At 58.3% G+C, this 16,708-nt stretch overlaps 2 protein-coding genes across 3 annotated transcripts; both read right to left on the bottom strand.

Moving 5' to 3' along the window:
• Window positions 1-4,408: 4,408 nt before the first annotated feature.
• Window positions 4,409-12,942, bottom strand: WDR97 (WD repeat domain 97). Its single transcript, XM_087825202.1, has 22 exons — window positions 12,800-12,942; window positions 12,580-12,710; window positions 11,806-12,434; window positions 11,564-11,685; window positions 10,686-11,382; window positions 10,472-10,614; window positions 10,155-10,391; window positions 9,989-10,079; window positions 9,665-9,797; window positions 9,454-9,575; window positions 9,131-9,191; window positions 8,811-8,960; window positions 8,453-8,710; window positions 8,255-8,368; window positions 8,075-8,158; window positions 7,120-7,290; window positions 6,600-7,070; window positions 6,335-6,532; window positions 6,132-6,253; window positions 5,854-6,052; window positions 5,054-5,785; window positions 4,409-4,833 (listed from the first exon to the last, which is right to left on the bottom strand). The coding sequence occupies exons 1-22, from the start codon at window positions 12,927-12,929 to the stop codon at window positions 4,579-4,581; spliced, it is 5,250 nt and encodes a 1,749-aa protein (XP_087681328.1). The 5' UTR covers window positions 12,930-12,942; the 3' UTR covers window positions 4,409-4,578.
• Window positions 12,943-13,044: 102 nt separating this feature from the next.
• Window positions 13,045-16,079, bottom strand: MAF1 (MAF1 negative regulator of RNA polymerase III). 2 transcript variants are annotated; one of them, XM_016216577.2, is made up of 8 exons: window positions 15,749-16,079; window positions 14,849-14,970; window positions 14,614-14,742; window positions 14,373-14,538; window positions 14,108-14,229; window positions 13,908-14,027; window positions 13,657-13,779; window positions 13,045-13,545 (listed from the first exon to the last, which is right to left on the bottom strand). In XM_016216577.2, the coding sequence occupies exons 2-8, from the start codon at window positions 14,929-14,931 to the stop codon at window positions 13,524-13,526; spliced, it is 765 nt and encodes a 254-aa protein (XP_016072063.1). In that variant the 5' UTR covers window positions 14,932-14,970; window positions 15,749-16,079; the 3' UTR covers window positions 13,045-13,523. The 2 variants fall into 2 exon arrangements, with proteins under 2 accessions (XP_016072063.1, XP_087681352.1); XM_087825226.1 differs by lacking the exons at window positions 13,657-13,779; window positions 15,749-16,079 and having other exon boundaries at window positions 14,849-15,664.
• Window positions 16,080-16,708: the final 629 nt, after the last annotated feature.

The raw sequence follows: 16,708 nt of genomic DNA, 5'->3' as shown, positions 1-16,708 counted from the left end.
GGAAACATACAGTATGTAATCTTTTGAGATTGGATTTTTTTCCACTCAGCATAACTCTCTGGAGATTCACCCAGGTTGTTGTGTCACTAATTTGTTCGGTTTTATTGCTCAGTAGTATTCCATGGTGTGGCTGTGCTACAGTCTGGTTAACCGCTCATTTGTTTAAGGACTTTTATGTCATTTCCAGTTTCTGGCTATTACAGATAAAGCTGCTGTAAACACCAGTGTACCAATTTTTGGGTGGACAGCAGTCTTCATTTCCCTGGGATAAATGTCCAGCAGCATGATTGCTGAGATGGAGGGAGTAGTGTTTATTTTTGAAGAAACTGCCAATTTTTTCCCCAGACTGGATGGTTTGTGTTCCTGCCACAGTGTGTGAAAATTCAGTTGCTCTACATCTGCTCCAGCATTTGGTGGTGTCACCGTCTCCTATTTCAGCCATTCTTAGTTTTCATTCCCCTAGTGGCTAGTGATGTGGAGCCTATTTTGGTGTGCTCATTTGCATCTGCATCTCCTCTTTGGGGAAATCTCCGTTTCTGACTTTTGCTCATTTTCTTTTCTTTTTTTTAATTACTTTTATCTTTTTAAAATTTTTTTATTGATTTTAGAGAGAGAGGAAGGGAGAAGGAGAGGGAGAGAGAGAGAGAAACATCGATGTGAGAGCAGAACACCCGATTGGCTACCTCCTTTACGACCTCTACAGGGGACTGAGCCCACAACTGGGCATGTGCTCTGACTAGGAATCAAACCTGCAACCTTTCCATACATGAGATGGGACGATACCCAACCAGCTAAGCCACACCATCTAGAGCTCTTTTGCCCATTTGCTCATGGGATTGTTTGTTTCTTAGAGTTCATTTTATATATATATATATATATATATATATATATATATATATATATATATATATATATATATATATATATATATATATATCTTTATTGATTTCAGAGAGAGGGCAGCAGAGGGAGAGAGAGAGAAACACCAATGATGAGAGAGTCATTGGGGATCGAACCCGCAACCCGGGCATGTGCCCCGACCAGGAATCGAACCTCGATCTCCTGGATCCTAGGTCAATGCTCAACCACTGAGCCACGCCCGGCTGGGCTAGAGTTCATTTTGAGAGTTGTTTATATATTGTAGACAGGTGTCCTTTGTGGATGTGTCATTTGCTGATATTTCCCCCCAGTCTGTTGCTTGTTTCTTTGTCCTGATAACAAAGCCTTATGCAGAGCAAAAGATTTAAAATTAAACAAGTCCACACAGCAAAAGAAAACAGCCTCAAAATACAAAGGAACCCCACGGTCTGGAGAACACATTTGCCAAGGATGCATCTGATAAGGGGCTAATTTCCAAAGTGTACAAAGAACTCATAGCACTCAGCAAGAGGAAGACAAACAACCCAATTAAGAAATGGGCAAAGGACCTGAACAGACACTACTCCAAAGAGAACACACAGGTGCCAAGAGACACATGAGAAAATGCTCAACTTCGCTAATTAAACCACAATGCAAATTAAAACCACAATGAGCTATCACCTCACACCTGTCAGAATGGCTCCATCAACAAATCAACAAACGCCATGTGCTGGCGAGGGTGTGGAGAAAGGGGAACCTGGTGCCCTGCTGGTGGGAATGCAGATGGTGCAGCCACTATGGAAAACAGTATGGAGGTTCCTCAAAAAATTAGAAATGGAGCTGCCTTTTGACCCAGTGATCCCACTCCTAGGAATATACCCTAAGAATCCTGAAGCACTAATCAGAAAGAATATATGCACCCCGATATTCATAGCAGTGCAGTTTACAATAGCTAAGATCTGGAAATAGCCCAAGTGCCCATCAGCAGATGAGTGGATAAAAAAGCTGTGGGACATTCACACCGTGGATACTATGCAGCTGTAAAGAAGAATCTCGTACCCTTTGGGACAGTATGGATGGACCTGGGGAATATTATGCTGAGTGAAATAAGCCAGGCAGAGAAAGAAAATCATTATATGATCTCGCTTATACGTGGAATCTGAAGAACTTAATAAACTGATGAACAGAATAGATTCAGTGACATGGAAGCATGGATCAGACTGACGAATGTCAGAGGGATGGGGGAGGGCGGGTGGGTGGAGGGGGAGAGAGTAACCAAAGAATGTATATGCACATATGCACAACCCAAGGACACGGACAATGGTGGGGAGAGGGACTGGGGAGGGGGAAGGGACAGGGTGGAATGGGTCATTGGGGAGAAAAAGGGACATCTGTAATATTTTAAACAAAAATAAAATAAAAATCAATAAAAACCTATTTTTAAATGTGAAAATAAGTAATTTAATTAAATTAAGTCCAGTTTATTGAATTATTTTCTTTTGTAACCAGTGCCTTGGGTATCATGTCTGAGAACTCATCAAGTCTTAGGAACAGATTTTCTATGTTTTCTTGTAAAATTTTTAGTTTTATATGATCCGCTTTGGGTTTTGTGTTTGATTTTATAGTGTCTTTTGCCGTAAAATCTTTAAATTTTTTTATTGATTTTTTAAAGAGAGAGGGAGGGAGAGGGATAGAGATATAGAGACATCAATGATGAGAGAGAAGCATCTATCGGCCGCCCCTGTATACCCTCTACTGGGGATCAAGCCCGCAACCCGGGCATGGACCCTGACCGGGAACTGAACTGGTGATCTCTGGATTCACAGGTCCACACTCAACCATGGAGCCACACTGGCCGGGCTTTTTTTTTTTTTTTTTTTATCCAGCAAATATGTCTATCTTTTCCTTCTAAGTGTTCTAATATTTTTTCTAAATTAAATTCTGATGTATTTATAGTTTTACTTCCTACATTCCAATATTCAAATAATCTGAAAATTACTCCTGTAAATGTGAGGAAGAGGTCCAGTTTCGTTTTCTATTCACATAACCTGTGCTAGGTCCTGTTCCTAAGTGCTGGAGATATACTAATTAATTTCATCAGTCCTGTGAGGTGTCTCAGCGTTATTATCTGCCTTCCATAGGAGGGGAAACTGAGGCTTACAGAACTTAGGTAACTCACCTAAGGTCACACAGGAAGTGGAGTGTGTGTGTGTGTGTGTGTGTATTCAACTTCTTTTATAGTGAAAATCTCGTTCTAGTTTTTTGTACATTTTTCCATTAGGTTGTGTGATTTTTCTTGTTACTGATTTGTAGAAGTTATTTCTATATATTGAAGATGAGCCAATTAGTTACATGTGGTCTGCCTTTTCATTCTCTTAGTGATATATTTCAGTTAACAGATTTCTTAATTTAAAAATATATATTAATATGTATTAAAATATATTAATATTTTCCTTTATGGTTAGGTTGTGTGTTTTTTTTTTTTAATGTCTTTATTGATTTCAGAGAAAGGAAGGGAGAGGGAGGGAGAGAGATAGAAGCATCAGTGATGAGTCATTGATCGGCTACCTCCTGCACACCGCCTGCTGGGGATCAAGCCCAAAACCCAGGCATGTGCCCTGACCTGGAATGGAACCACGATCTCCTGGATCCTAGGTTGATGCTCAACTGCTGAGCCACACCAGCTGGGCTACGGTTAGTTTTTTGGCCTGTTTACATTTGCCCTACTTTCTTTTGTTTTTAATTTTAAAAGCATTTATTGCTTTTATAATTTAAATTATGAAAACCAGTAGAAGCAGACCACCATGGACTCCACAACCACTTTTATAAAAATGCCCAGCCCTGCAGCTCTCCAGGCTGGGAACTACTGGCCCTGATTGGCCTCAAAAGAGCCACCCAGCCAATAGTCCCATATTAAGACCCTCTGCACAACCTGGGGGTTGTGGGAGGCCAGATATAACCATAAAGCCATTGAGAAGAAACCTCTAAAGTTGGAGGCTGAAAACACTTGTAAGAAATTGCTCCTCGGGTAGCCCAACAGAAGGGTGTAAAAGCTAGAATAGGCCCTTTCTCAAAGCAGGCCAAGTAGCCAGTGTGCACGTGGGTCCCTGAAAAACCATGGAAGTTCAGGAGACCTTCTAGGCCCTGCACTACACAGATAAAATCTGTCTCCTGGCGGTGTTTAAGTTGAAGTTTCCTGAGGACACTTTATTGCTTCTTGGGTTTTTCTTCTTTCTAGCCTAAAGGTAACAATGCGCCAACAGACTCCTGGCTTCACCTGCATCAAAAGACCGCAGCCCACCCACACCTGTGGTCACTCAGACCCTCCCCTCTCCCCAGGACATCTCGCTACTTGCTGCCTTATTAGTATCCCCTCCCATCTTGCCTCCAGTAATTGACTAATGTTGGCTGAGTGCCTGAGCAGGGACAAACCCCACCATGGGTCCCTGCCTGGGTAGACAGGTCTAGCCCACCAGCAGGGCTGCCCTACGATGAGCTGACCAAACCCCAGACCCTGTCCCACCCACTCCATCAGTTGGACTTCCCTGCTGACCCCAGTGGCCCCCAAAGATGGTCATGGCATCCAGTTTACTGGCTGGACTTTATTCCAGCCCCGGGTCTTGGCCAGGGGTGAACAGCCAGGTGAAGAGCTGTGTCCTGAGCCCCTGCTGGAAGGAAAGGGAGGCTGGGAAAGGGGTTAGGCCAAGGTCGCCAGCCAGGTCAGCTGTAGATGTCCGGGTCTGCGTGGTCTGGTATGAAGTAGCGCTGTAGGGTGGGCTGCAGGAGCAGGGGCGGCAGTGGACGGCCAGGCCTGGGCCAGTCCGAGGGGAAAGGCCGAAGTTCCACCCGAGGCAGCGGCAGCTTCAGCATCCGGATAGAGCTGTCCAGGGTGTGGCCCTCCCAATGCCGGGATAGCATCTGGCCTGGGGCCAGTAGGACAGTGAGGCCTCTGATAAGGTTGAGGCCCTGAGAGACCTAGGCTGTGATGGGTTTGGGAGTGAAGCTCAGGGTCCAATCTCTACCCCTGTCCCCACTCACCCCTCTGTCTCATTGGAGACCTCTGGATCTTGGTCTCCTGAAGCCTTAGGATGGGGTCGGGCCTGGGGTGGTAAGGAGATGGGTTTGACTGAGCCAGGCCCTCAGCCACCCCCTGTGAACCCTGCCCCAGCCCATGCCTGGAGCCCTCAGCAGCTCACAGGTGACGGCGGGGCTGTGGCACCACTGCATTGGGCACCGGTGTGCGTGGGTGCAGGCACAGGCCCTCAGGCTCCTCCTGCAGGGAGCTTGGCTGCCACGCCCGCTGCTGCTCACAGAAGAAGTTGAGTGCATCAATCGGTTCCAGGTCCAACATCTTCGACTGTGACCAGTCTGTCTGCTCCAGTGGCAGTGGGTGGTCAGGCAGTGCGTCCGGTGCCGAGGAACGCAGGTGGACACCGGGCAGGGAGTAGAAGGGCACCAGTGTCTCTGAGAGTGTGCGGCGGGTGCGCCAGATGTGAATCTGTGAGAGCAGCTCCTGGGCCTGGGAATCTAGGGCAGCTGAGCCCGGCTCCCCAGGCAAGATCACCAGCGAGGGTGTCCAAGAGATACTTGAGGGTGTCAAGGAGTGGACTGAGGGGGTCGCAGAGCTATGAATGGGTGCCCCAGAGACCATGGAAATTTGTGACAGAGTCTCCTTGGATGGAGGTGAAAGTGCTGTCTCAGAGATCTTGGGCAGCATCTCCGACAACTTGGCTACAGACGGCTGCGAGGTTTCTGTCTGTGGGAGAGGTGACTGGTGGAGGGTATATCTGGGCCCAAGGAGTGGTGGTGGTCCTGGGTCCCAGCCTGACCCCACTGCAGACTCCCTCCCGGAAAAGAGCAGAAAGATCCTGAGAGATGCGGGCCCGGGAGGACAGGTGACGCCCAGATCTAGATCGAGGCAAGGAACCTAGCAGCCTCACCTGGCTCTCCTCCCTGGACTTGGGGAAAGCCCGGGGAGAAGGCAAGAGGTTACACTGGCAGGTGGTCTGCCCCACCCCTGCCCACCCAGACCTGCAGGTGACGGATCATTTCCTTCAGCTTCTGGCAACAGCAACTGCGCAGTGCAGCCTTGGAGTGCAAGTCCTGGTCCTGGACCCAGGTCATCATCTCCTTGGACAGGAAGCCCTCCGGGTCCTGAAGGCCTAGCCCATCCAGCAGCTTCTTGAGCTCAGGCCTGAGACGGGCAAGGGAGGCTTATCCAGAGCCCTGCCTCGCCGCCCCTGCTGGAGGAGGGTGTGCGGAGCGAGCCTCACCTGCAGGAGGCGGGCGAGTAGAGGAAGTAGGACATGAGCTCCAGCACCACGTCGCGGGACTCCAGCGAGCAGGCCAGGAGCAGCTGCAGCGCCAGCAGCACGAACTGCTTCTGCGCGGGGTCCTGGGCCCGAGGGGTGGGCGTGAGTGGCGCGGCCCGGCGGGGCGCGCGGGGGCGGGCCGGCGGGGCGGGCGGCGGGCCGACCTGGAGGCTGGGGGGCTGGTCCAGGTTGAGCAGGCGCAGGAGGACGCCGCGCAGCCGGCCGCGGAGGTCTCCGCCCACGTCGGGCAGCAGCCGCAGCAGCGCGCGCAGCACGTGCGCGCGGTCGGCCCAGGAGGCGGCGGGCAGCAGGTCGGCGAGCAGCGCGGCCAGGCCGTCCGCCGTGCCGGCCTCGGGGTATGCCTGCGGGGGCCGCGAGCTGAGCCTGCCTCCGCGCCCCCGCCCCCCGCTCCCGGGGTGTCCTCCAGACCTGCAGCGTGAAGACGGGGAGCAGCTTTTTGAACCAGTTCTGGATCACGAATGGGCGCAGGAACCGGGGCAGGTGCCCATAGCGTGCTTCCCAGAGCGAGCGCCCGGAGGGGTGCCGGTGGCGGCGCAAGCAGGTCGCTGTCGCCGCCGCACTGTCGCCCGAGCTCCTCCGGGTCCAGGACTCGGAGCTCTGAGGGGCGGGAGCGGCGGCTGCAGGCCCTGCGCGCTCCTCCGCGCCGCCGCCGAGCCCCGCCCCGGAGCCCACCTGAGCCGACAGCTCCTCCTCCTCGGGCCGCAGTTCCCTGGAGGGCTCCGGGGGGGCGCTCAGAAGGCCCGAGGCCCCCTGCAGACCCAGCTGCTCGTCCTCGCCGTCGGCCCCCTCTTCACCCGGCCACTGGATGAGCTTCTGTTGCCCCTTGATGCGGTGCGGCCTGCCCCGCAACAGCCACAGGTCGTCCCGGCTCGCCCCTGGCTGCGGGGGAGAGTGTGAGTGACCCCTGGCATGCTTCGGCGCCCCCAGCCCTCCCCAGCCCCGCAGGGCGAGTCCCAGCCCCACCCCTTGCCTCGAGTGCGCCGGGGACGGTGAGCTGGGGAAGGGCTCCAGGGCCGCTGACCTCCCTGGGCAGCCACATCTGCTGCAGCACCACGGAGTTGGGGACCCAGCCTGGGAACTGGATGGGCCTTGGCAGGTCCTGGAGGTAGAGCACATCACAGTAGGCCCTATCCCAGGGACTGCCTGGGAAGAGCACCCCTGCCACCAGCCCAGCTCCCTGCCAGGTCTCCAAGAGGTGAACTGGTCCCCCAGCCCTGCCCCCAACACACAGACAGGCAGAGGGAGCTTTCAGAAATCAGAGGAAGGGCAGTTAGGGAGCCACCAACGGTGGTAACCAATGAGGGAAATCTGGGTCACCCTGATACCCCACATGCTCTCCACAGGACTTGGGCCCTGGCTCTGGACCAGGGACATCCATAAGAAGTGGGGGGTGGGGGATAGGAGCCTGAAGCGGGCTGTTCTGGGCTTGCATATGTGGTGCAGCATCTGGAAGGGTCAGTAGCCATGTGGGCCAGTGATAGTGCCAGATGTGTGCTGAGGGAGGGGCAGAGGCCTATCTGGGCATCTGGGTTGGGAAGTTGGTGACTTGCAAGGGTTCAGCTCCCATGGACTTTGGTCTCCTGAAGGGAGGAGACTGTGAGGGGCATGTAGGCACAACCAGCTGGCAGAGGCTCTGGTTTGTCCAGCGTCTGCTCCAGGAGCCCCAGACCCTCTGGAACTGCTCCCAGAGAGCAAGCAGTCAGGGCCCACAAAGCAGTGGCATTGAAACTGGGCAGGCAGGGGAGGGGGAGGGAACAAGGGCTGCAGGTGGGTATGGCCCTAGATCAGATTTGGACACAAAAGTTTGCAGCAGAGGGAAGATGGGGTACCCAAGCAGGGTGACCCCTGGAGGGAGATGCCTCTGGAGAATGTGTATGTCTCACCGTGTAGGGCTGAACAGTGGCAGGAAAGAAGCCCTTGAGGTTAGAGAGAAGCTCCTTGGGCCGCCTTTCCAGCAGCAGGGGGATCTGGGGATGGGACAGGGGCTCAGTGCTGAGCATGGACTCAGTGCTCCTGCAGCTCTGCCTTGGGCAGGCAGCATCCCACTGGCCTGGGCCCCTCACCCTGTGCTGCAGGTGAGAAGATGGTGGGTCCAGGGTCACAGACCTCTCCTGGTGGAGCTGCTCTGACTGCAGCTGCAGGTCCACACTGAGGCTCAGGGAGGAGCGGGCCAGCAGCTGGGGCATGGGAGGAGGAGTCACAGGGTGGGGGGCAGTGTCCTGAGGTCATGGCAGAGGAGTAGCAGGGGTGGGAGGCCTCACCTGGGATGTCCTGCTGTGTACCCGCTGGTGGGTGGATGGGATAGGCAAGGTGACTTGGGAGGGGCAGGCAAAGTGCTGGCCCAGTGTCCCCCAGTCCTGTGAAGGCAGGGCTGTTGGTGCTTTGGGGACTTCAGTGCAGGCCCCAGCCTTCCCGAGACTGGAGGCAGCTCTGGGCAGCGTGCATACATTCCAGGTCTTTCTCTCCACTGTGAGGGTCACGGTGTTCCACTGCTGGGACTCTGTTTGAGAATGCATGCCCTGGGAGGGGTGGCAGGCAGGGCAGGTAGGTGGTGTAAGAGCCCCAGAATGAAGGGAGTGGCTGGGTCAGGGCTGGTGCTGGGGGAGGCACCCCACACACCAGCAGGGCTGGGCCATAGATCAGACACAGGTAGTTGTCAAAGGCCTCCTGCTGCTGCTTCCAGGAGGGTGGGGGCCGGCCTGCTGGGACCACCTGCCCCAGTCTCAGCTGTTGAAGGTCTTGGTCCCGGGCAACTAAGGCTTCCAGGTCCTGCGATAGGGGTCAGGAGTCAGTTCATTCTTCCTTGAGTCTTGCCATGTGCTTCCCAGATAACCACAGTGATCCCAGACCTGCCCCAGGGACTGCAGGGGTGTGGCCCAAGCCTGGGCAGGAAGGAGGGCTGGGGATTGGAGTGGTGAGGGGGTCAGGACCCACCCCACCTCCTCCAACAGCGGCTGCTGAGGTACTGCTGTCTGGCGATGGGTGAAAGACAAGGCCATGCTGCAGACAGGGATGAGCACAGGTAGGACACTAAGTGGGATTGGGCTGAGGCAGGGACAAAAATTCAGGAGGGTGTCCAGGCCCCTGATAGGGCACAGGAGACAGGCATGGGGATGCTAGGGCTGGGACAGGCTTGAGGTGGCCTCAGGTGCCTGGGAGCCCTGGGACCTCATGCTGGGATGCTGGGGGCAGACAGTCAAACCATGAGTGAGGGGAGATGGGTGGGGGCTTCCAGGACAGCTCAGCGGGCCTGCTGGCTGACCTGAGGCTGGCCACCCCATGCAGGTTGGCAAGCCTCTGCAGCTGGGATGAGGTCAGCAACTCCTGGCTGGTCAGTGGCAGTGGAGGGTCATCGACCACATCAGGGACCTCCTGGCACAGCTTCTGAGCAGGGAAAGGAGCACAGAGCCCTCGCCTAGCAGGCTTGTTTGCCCGCAGCAGCCCCCCACACACACCCTGTCCCCACTGCACACCTTAACCAGGTAGGACGTGGGCAGGAAGAGCCGGTTGGATATCAGGCAGAGGCGGGAGCCCAGGGCTAGCACCAGGTCCCCACTGTTGCTGCAGAAGGTCAGGGCCTGGGGAGCTCCATTTAGCTGCAGGAGCCTGGAGGGAGGGATGTCCCAGGCAAGAGTCCAGCCCTGCTCCAAAGAGCAGGAAACAGATGGAACAGGAGGGGCAAGTCCTCTCTCCCCTGTTCAGCCACTTGTCTCTGTAGAGGTAGGGGATCCCAACTGGCTGCCCCCAGGCTCCCAGCCTGGCCTTCCCTCCCTGCATCTTTCAGGGCCCCAGCCCACCGCAGCAAGCGGTTCTCTGCAGTCCAGATTCTGATGGTGCAGTCCAGGCTGGAGGAGGCGTACAGCTTGAGCGTGGGACAGCAGCACAGGCCTGGGGGCCAGGGCTCAGAGTCAAGAACCAGGACCATATGGTGGCTTGGGCTTCACCTTTGCCCTGACCTCTCACCAGTGATGTGGTCCATGTGGTCATCCTGGGGCCGGTGGTCATAGCGCTGGCTGTTGCCCAGGCCAAACTGCACCAGGCCATAGGTGACGCTGTCCGGGTCCTCAAAGGCCACCGTGACACACTTCCCAAGTGCACAGAGCAGTAGGGCAGGGTGGCCACAGGAGAAGGTCCGCAGCAGGCTCAGGCTCTCCTCAGCATAGGGGAAGACGCGCCACATCTTCACCGTCAAGTCTCCGCCTACTGGGCGGAGCCAGGGCTGGGCCTTTGGGTAGGAAAGGGGTTCCCGACTATGGAAGTGGGGGGTAGGAGGTACTGACCAGAGGACACGATGCTGTTCCAGGTCGATGCAATGGCAGTGATCGGGCCAGGGCAGTGCGCCTCTGTATGGAAGACAGTCTGCGATGTGTGCCAGCTGAGCACCGACAGTGTGCCATCCGTGTGTCCCACCACCGGCAGGTACCTACAGGCGACAACAGCCTGTTGGCGCAGGCCCTGTAGGCCCTCCCAGCCCTCACTGGCTCTGACAACTACCGGTTCTTGTCTTTCCAGGCTCGGATGTCGCTGCGGCACAGCTCGCCTTTGCGCTGGCGCACTGTCTCCCAGCTGGCAAATGCGCTGCTGGGGTCTGTGAGGTGACTGTAGAGGTGCAGGCAGCAGGGCCTGGGCGCTGGGGAGGGTGGCGGGCACACGCGGTACAGAACACGCATGGGGCAGCCTGCTGCGCTGGCACACACCAGGTGGCCAGCGCGCGTCAGCAGCCAGAGCAGCTCGCGCGGCAGGCAGTAGGCCACGGCGGCCGCGCGATCCCCGGGCTCCAGCAGCAGCGCGCTCACGGTGCACCCGGTGGCGGCGGACACCAGGTAGACCGAGCCGTCCGCGCACGCGCACACGAGGCGCGCGGGCAACGGCGGGTGCGGAGGCAGGGGCAGCTCGGGCGCCACCTGCAGGTGGAGCACGGGCGCGGACAGCTGTGCCAGCGGCGAGTAGAGCTCGCGCAGGCGCCACAGCTCCACGCTGCCTGCTCGCAGGGCGAGCACCGGCCAGCCCAGGCCCGCGGGCGCCAGCAGGCGGCTCACGCACCCTGACCGCGCGTCCTGGCCCCAGCTGCTCAGTGTCACTTCGCCCACCTGTGCCACCGCCTGCAGGTCCCACGTCCGAAGTGTTCCGTCCTGCGAGGCGGACAGCACCAGGGATGTGTTCGGGAGCACGGCCAGAGCTGTCACCGGGCCTGGCGGGGGGGAAGGAGGTCACTTGGGCACACCAGGGACTAAGGGAAGGGAAACCATCAGCTTGGGTTACGACCAACGTAAAGAAGCGTGGTAGCCAGAGCTGGTGGAGGTTCTGGACAGCCCAACGCTCTTTAAGGCAGGGCGGAGAGAGGCCTCCGGAGCCTCAGTGGCGCGGTGTACCTGTGTGGCCCACGAACACCATTCGGATCTGCCAGTCGGTCTCCCACACCTTCACCGTGCTGTCTCGGGAAGCTGTCACTGTGGCCTCTACCTCTGCACAGTATGCCAGGTCAGAGATGGTGCTGGGGGGAAAGGCCCAGCCAACTCGGCATCACCTCATGTGAGCGTGCCTGCCCCCTGACCAAACCGGCTTTCCCTGGGGGACTTGCCTCAAGGTCCCCCGTCCCTGGGGCCCCCCTCACGTTTTGTGCAGATCCTGGCACACATCTATGACAGCCCACGTGTGCAGATCAAAGGTGAGCACAGCCGAGCCATAGGCCGCCAAGCAGCAAGGGGTGTGGTTGGGAGACAGAGGCCCCAAAGCCAGACGTGTGAGCGCATGGGTGGAACTTAACGGAGGCTGCAGAGGTGACCCGCAGGGCGACAGACAGCGACCCCCTAAACGGAACTTCCAGAGCGCCAGGCCGCCGCCCGCCTCGGCCACTAGCAGCAGCCCCAAGTCGGGCACTGGAAGACAGCAGATGGGCTCGCGGTGGGGTGACCTACCCACTCCTGGCTCACTCAGCCACAGCAGGCTGAGGTCTGGCCTGAGGATGGCCAGCCCTGCAGGGCCCCAGCCCACAAAGCGGCCCAAGCAGCCCAGCGGGCCCAGCACTGCCACCAGCCCCGTGAGGGCGGTGGGGGCCAGCAGCTTCTCATGAGCCCAGCCGTCCTCTCTGTGGAGGTGCAGGTGGCCCGCACGGTCCAGCACCACAAAGCGTCTACCCACCGGGTCCTGCGCCACGGAGAGCAGCCCGGCCGCCACCTCCAGGCGGCACAGTGGCTCCAGTCCGTGAGTCAAGCGAGCCGCGCGCAGCTCTGATCTCTTTTCCTGCGGGCCAGGGTGGGCAGGCCTCGGTCACCTTGGGGGACCAGGAAGAGACGCGTACCCGCCCGCCTAGGGGAGCCAAGAGGATCGACTGGGATCATGCGAGGGGGAAAGCCAGGCCAGGAAAGAAGCCTTGGGCCAGTCGCACCTTTTCCACAAAGCTGCGGAGGCCTGTCCGCAGGCGCAGCCACAGCCGGCGGGCGCGGGCGCCTGGGCTCCCGTCTTGCCCCCGTGAGCTCCTGGTGAGAAGCGGAGGGACCGGCTCCGAGGAGGACGGGCCTGCGGGCCAGCGGGAAAGCGCCGTCACTGTGCGGCCGAGGCCCCCGGGCTGTGGCGGCCCGCGGAGCCTGCCGGGCCGGCCGCCTCACCCTGCCGTTCTGGGAGCGGCCCGGGCTCTGGGACGTCACAGCTGTCAGCGTCGTCCAGGTCTGGGTCCAGAGTCTCGCTGTTGCCTTCTACTGAAAACCGGTTGCTTGCACCGGATACGTCCGTCTCCATTTTGGCGGCTGCAGGTCCAGGCGGCTCAACGCCCCTACCGCCTGTTGCTAGGATACTAAATGACGTAGCCCCGCCCTCGACACAGGCCCCGCCCCCTTGCCACACAGCCGAGGTCCACAGTAAGTCACATAAACTTTTATTGGAAACAAACAAGCTGCAGCAAAGTGACACTCAGTGCACGCTGCCCAACAGGCAAGGTGGGGAGTACAGGCGGGCGCCAAGAGGTGGCCCAAGCCCAGGGCGAATGACTGTTGGGGCCTGCTTGCTGGGTCTCAGGCTCCTTGGGCTGGAGTGTGAAGGATCAGAGTACAAAATACAAAAATAAACTCTGTGGTTCAGCTGTTCCTGTTTGTGTCAGTTCGTTTGGGCAGGGCAGTGGCTGTTCCCACCAGGCCCTGTGCTGTCTGTCCCGTACAGCCACAATGTGGGCAGCAGAGTCTGGGGGGGGGTGAGTGACCATCCATAGGCTGGAACCAAAGGGCTAAGTGGGCAGCGCCAGGGTCTGGCCAGCAGCTGGGGAGGGCCTGGGGCCCCTCGGGTGGGCAGGTCCAGGCACTGGTTGGAGCTGGATGAAGCGTGGGCCTCTGCTTCTCCTCACATACAGATTACTGGGACTCTGAACAGAGGGAGGCACACAGCTAGCCTTGAGGAGCTAACACCCCGAAGACCAGGCAGAGAGGCCCCACCCTGCTGGGCCCACCCCAGGCTCCAGGGAGCCATCACACACCTGTCCTCCATGGGGCTGGCCTTAGATCCGCCCTCACTGCCGCCGTCTCTGAGCTCTTCCTCCTCCTCCCCCAGCTCCATGTCCAGTTCATTGCCCACCTCTGAGGGTGTGTACGTGGATCCACTGGGGAGGTGGGGAACCACTCTTAGGACTGTCCACCCTGGCCTGCTGCTGACCCCAGGGAGGATGTCCAGGGAAGACAGGAATGGGGTGGGCCAAACAGGGAGCTGGGGTAAGGGAGAGGTGCCAACCTGATGGAGCGACAGCTGAAGAAGACAATCCGCTTAAGCCGCTTATTGTAGAAAAAGTAGTTAAAGGACCAAAGGCTGCCATCCTCTCCAAAGGGGTCTGAGTCCAAGTCCGGGTTGTAGCTGGATAGTGTGTGGTGAGATTGATATGAGGTCCCAAGTGCCATGCATACCCAGAGCCCACTGCAGGGATGCAAGCCCACCTGTAGATGTCACATTCGGCCAGGCAGATCTCCTCATCTACTGCATTCCACAGCTGTGGCTTCAGGGCCTTGAAGTCCTCCCGCACAGCCGAGAACAGACTGCAGTTGACTGCATTCACCACCTAGGACAGTCACAGCTCAGGCTGACTAGGTACCAGGACAGCAGGCATGGACTGGGTAGAGCTCAGGAGCCACTGAAAATGGGGGAGGGAGGACAGTGGGTATAGCTATGGGCTGCGGGTCCCTCCCCCTACCCAACCCTCACCCAGCTGAGGCTAGGCTCCCGGCTGAACTCGTGGCTTCGGGCAGTGCTGAAGTCATAGTCAGGGCGGAAGGACTCGTTGAGTGTGGCGATCAAGTAGAAGAGGGTCTTGCGGCTGCACTTGTCACTGAGGGGGCCCTCATCCTCGCCACCTTGGCTCTTGCTCAGTCTGCACAGAGAAGCATCAGCCCAGTACTACCCTGCACCCGACAGCCCCCAGTGGGCAGGCTGTGCCCAGGCTCACCTGCTGGGGCTGAGGCCCGAGGTCTGGGGTGGAGACAGTGCCTCCAGCACATGTGGTTGGCCCTCCTGGCAGAACTGCTTGAACATGTGCTTGTCATCTCCTGCCATCTTACATGAGTAGCTCTCAATCCTGCAAGATGGATGCAGGTGGGACTGTGGAGTAAGTCACCCCCAAGTTCAACACAGGACCAGGGCACAGTGACCTGAGTCATCAGCCCCTAGAGCCCCAGTCTCACCTGCCAATGATGTGGGCATCTCCTGTCTCCACAGTCAGCTGTGAGTTGATGGCCTCAAAGCTCGAGTTCTCCAACAGCTTCATGTCCTTGGAGAGGGGGTCCCGTGCTGCGAGAGGCTAGTGCTGATTGGGGACAGGCCAGTCCATGGGTATCTGGCCCCAGGACCTCCACCTTCAGTCCTCTCCCGTAAATGGAGCCAAGGTAAACAAGCTGGGTCCCTCCCACAGCCTGTGCCCAAACCCACAGCACTGGCAGGAGAAGCGATGAGATCTTGTTACCTGGCTGTGGCAAGTCCAGGCACCAACTCAGCCACACCCCCTGCATCTCATTCGAGTACTGGGGCCAGGCTGGGAGGCACACAAGGGCTACTGCTCACCACAAGACTGCTGGTTTAGTCTCTCCCTCAACACTCCCCATCCCTACAAAAGAGCCCGCAAAGGGAATTGTATCCAGCACTCTCCGTCCGGCCCGACTCCTTAGCCAGGGTAAGAACCCGCACCCGGTTTGTAACCCGGACACCTGGGGCTCGGGCTGGAGGTCACCTAGATGCCGCGCTCTTCCCTGCTCTAAGGGCCGCTTTCTAACGAGGGTAAGAGGAAACCTATAGACTCTTTGGCTCTTCTCCAAAAGTGTGCCTAGTTTCTTCGGTAGCAGAGGGAGGCCTTACGACCCCGGAATGGCCTGTCCGCGGGCCGCTAGGCCGATCCAGAGTCGGCGAATCCAGTGTCAGCCGCGCAGCACCCGCCTACCCGCCCCGGTCTAGCCGAACCCCAGCCTAGCCGCGAACTGCAAATCCCAGAAGGCCGTGCGCCCCAGACGCGCATGCGCCGGCGCGAGGCCTGCTGGGGGCTGTAGTTCTGGAGGCCCCGATATGGCACCGGGCAAAGGACTGACACCTACCTACTTACGCTGCGCTCTGTCTGGCAGGGCAGAGCCAAGCCGGGTCAGGTCGGTTGGTCTTCGTGCGGGTGAGAAGGCCGTGCGGGTTCCGGGCAGCGTGGGATCCTCAGAACCGGAGGGCGGCGCCGCGGCCTCCGCTCGGGGCGTACTGTATCCGGGGGAAGAAGCTCCGCGGCGACATCCCGTTACTCCTGGCCGTGCCGGCCCATCCGGGCTGCCACCGCGACATAGCCTCGCCCCTGTACGGCGCCCGACTATCGCGACTGACCTGCCCGCCGACCGCCCTAGATCGTCCCAGCTAACGAGCGAGCTACCGACCGACCTCTGCCTCCCCCGGCCGGACAACAAGCGCCCGCAAAGCCCGGCCCCACGCCTCTGAATGGCCGGCTCCTGCCGCTACAATCGAGAGCTCGGAGAGCCATTGGGGACGTTACCCGCCGCTCAGTCCTGTCTTTTACAACTACTGGCTGCAGCACCTGCCCGTCACTCTTCTCACCGCCCAAACCCGCCTTCCTTCCTGGTGCTCATTGGTCATGGCCTCGCCTGCCCTGTCCCCGGTAGCCACGGGGTTCCCAGGAGGGGCTGGTGGAGTTGCGCCGGGCGGGTGGGACCAGGCTGCGGAGAACCAGAGGGGCCTGGGAGCGGCGTCCAGCTCTTCCCCAGGTTCGCGGGTAGACACGGGCCACTAGGCTGCAGCCCCCCGCCCGCCCAGACCTTTGGGCGACGGGACCGCGCGTGTCTTCTAGTCTTGGCCGGCGCATCCGTCCCTAACACTTTGCCCCGGCGTAAAAGTCTTCAGACCCAGCCTCGTCCGCCCGTGTCCTGAGACCCTTGGACAGTGTATATACTGGGCAAAGCAGGAGGGTCAGATTCGCCCAGTCCAGAACCACCCCACCCCACTCCTCCGGGCTTCCATCCACTGGCCGATCCCGGAACCCCAGGCTTCAGGCCTCAGTTTCC

This window comes from Miniopterus natalensis, chromosome 16, assembly GCF_054644295.1.
Source record: "Miniopterus natalensis isolate mMinNat1 chromosome 16, mMinNat1.hap1, whole genome shotgun sequence".
In the NCBI taxonomy this organism is placed as follows: domain Eukaryota; kingdom Metazoa; phylum Chordata; class Mammalia; order Chiroptera; family Miniopteridae; genus Miniopterus; species Miniopterus natalensis.
Note: the sequence above shows the minus strand (reverse complement) of the source record. Positions and strands in the feature narration are given on the sequence as shown.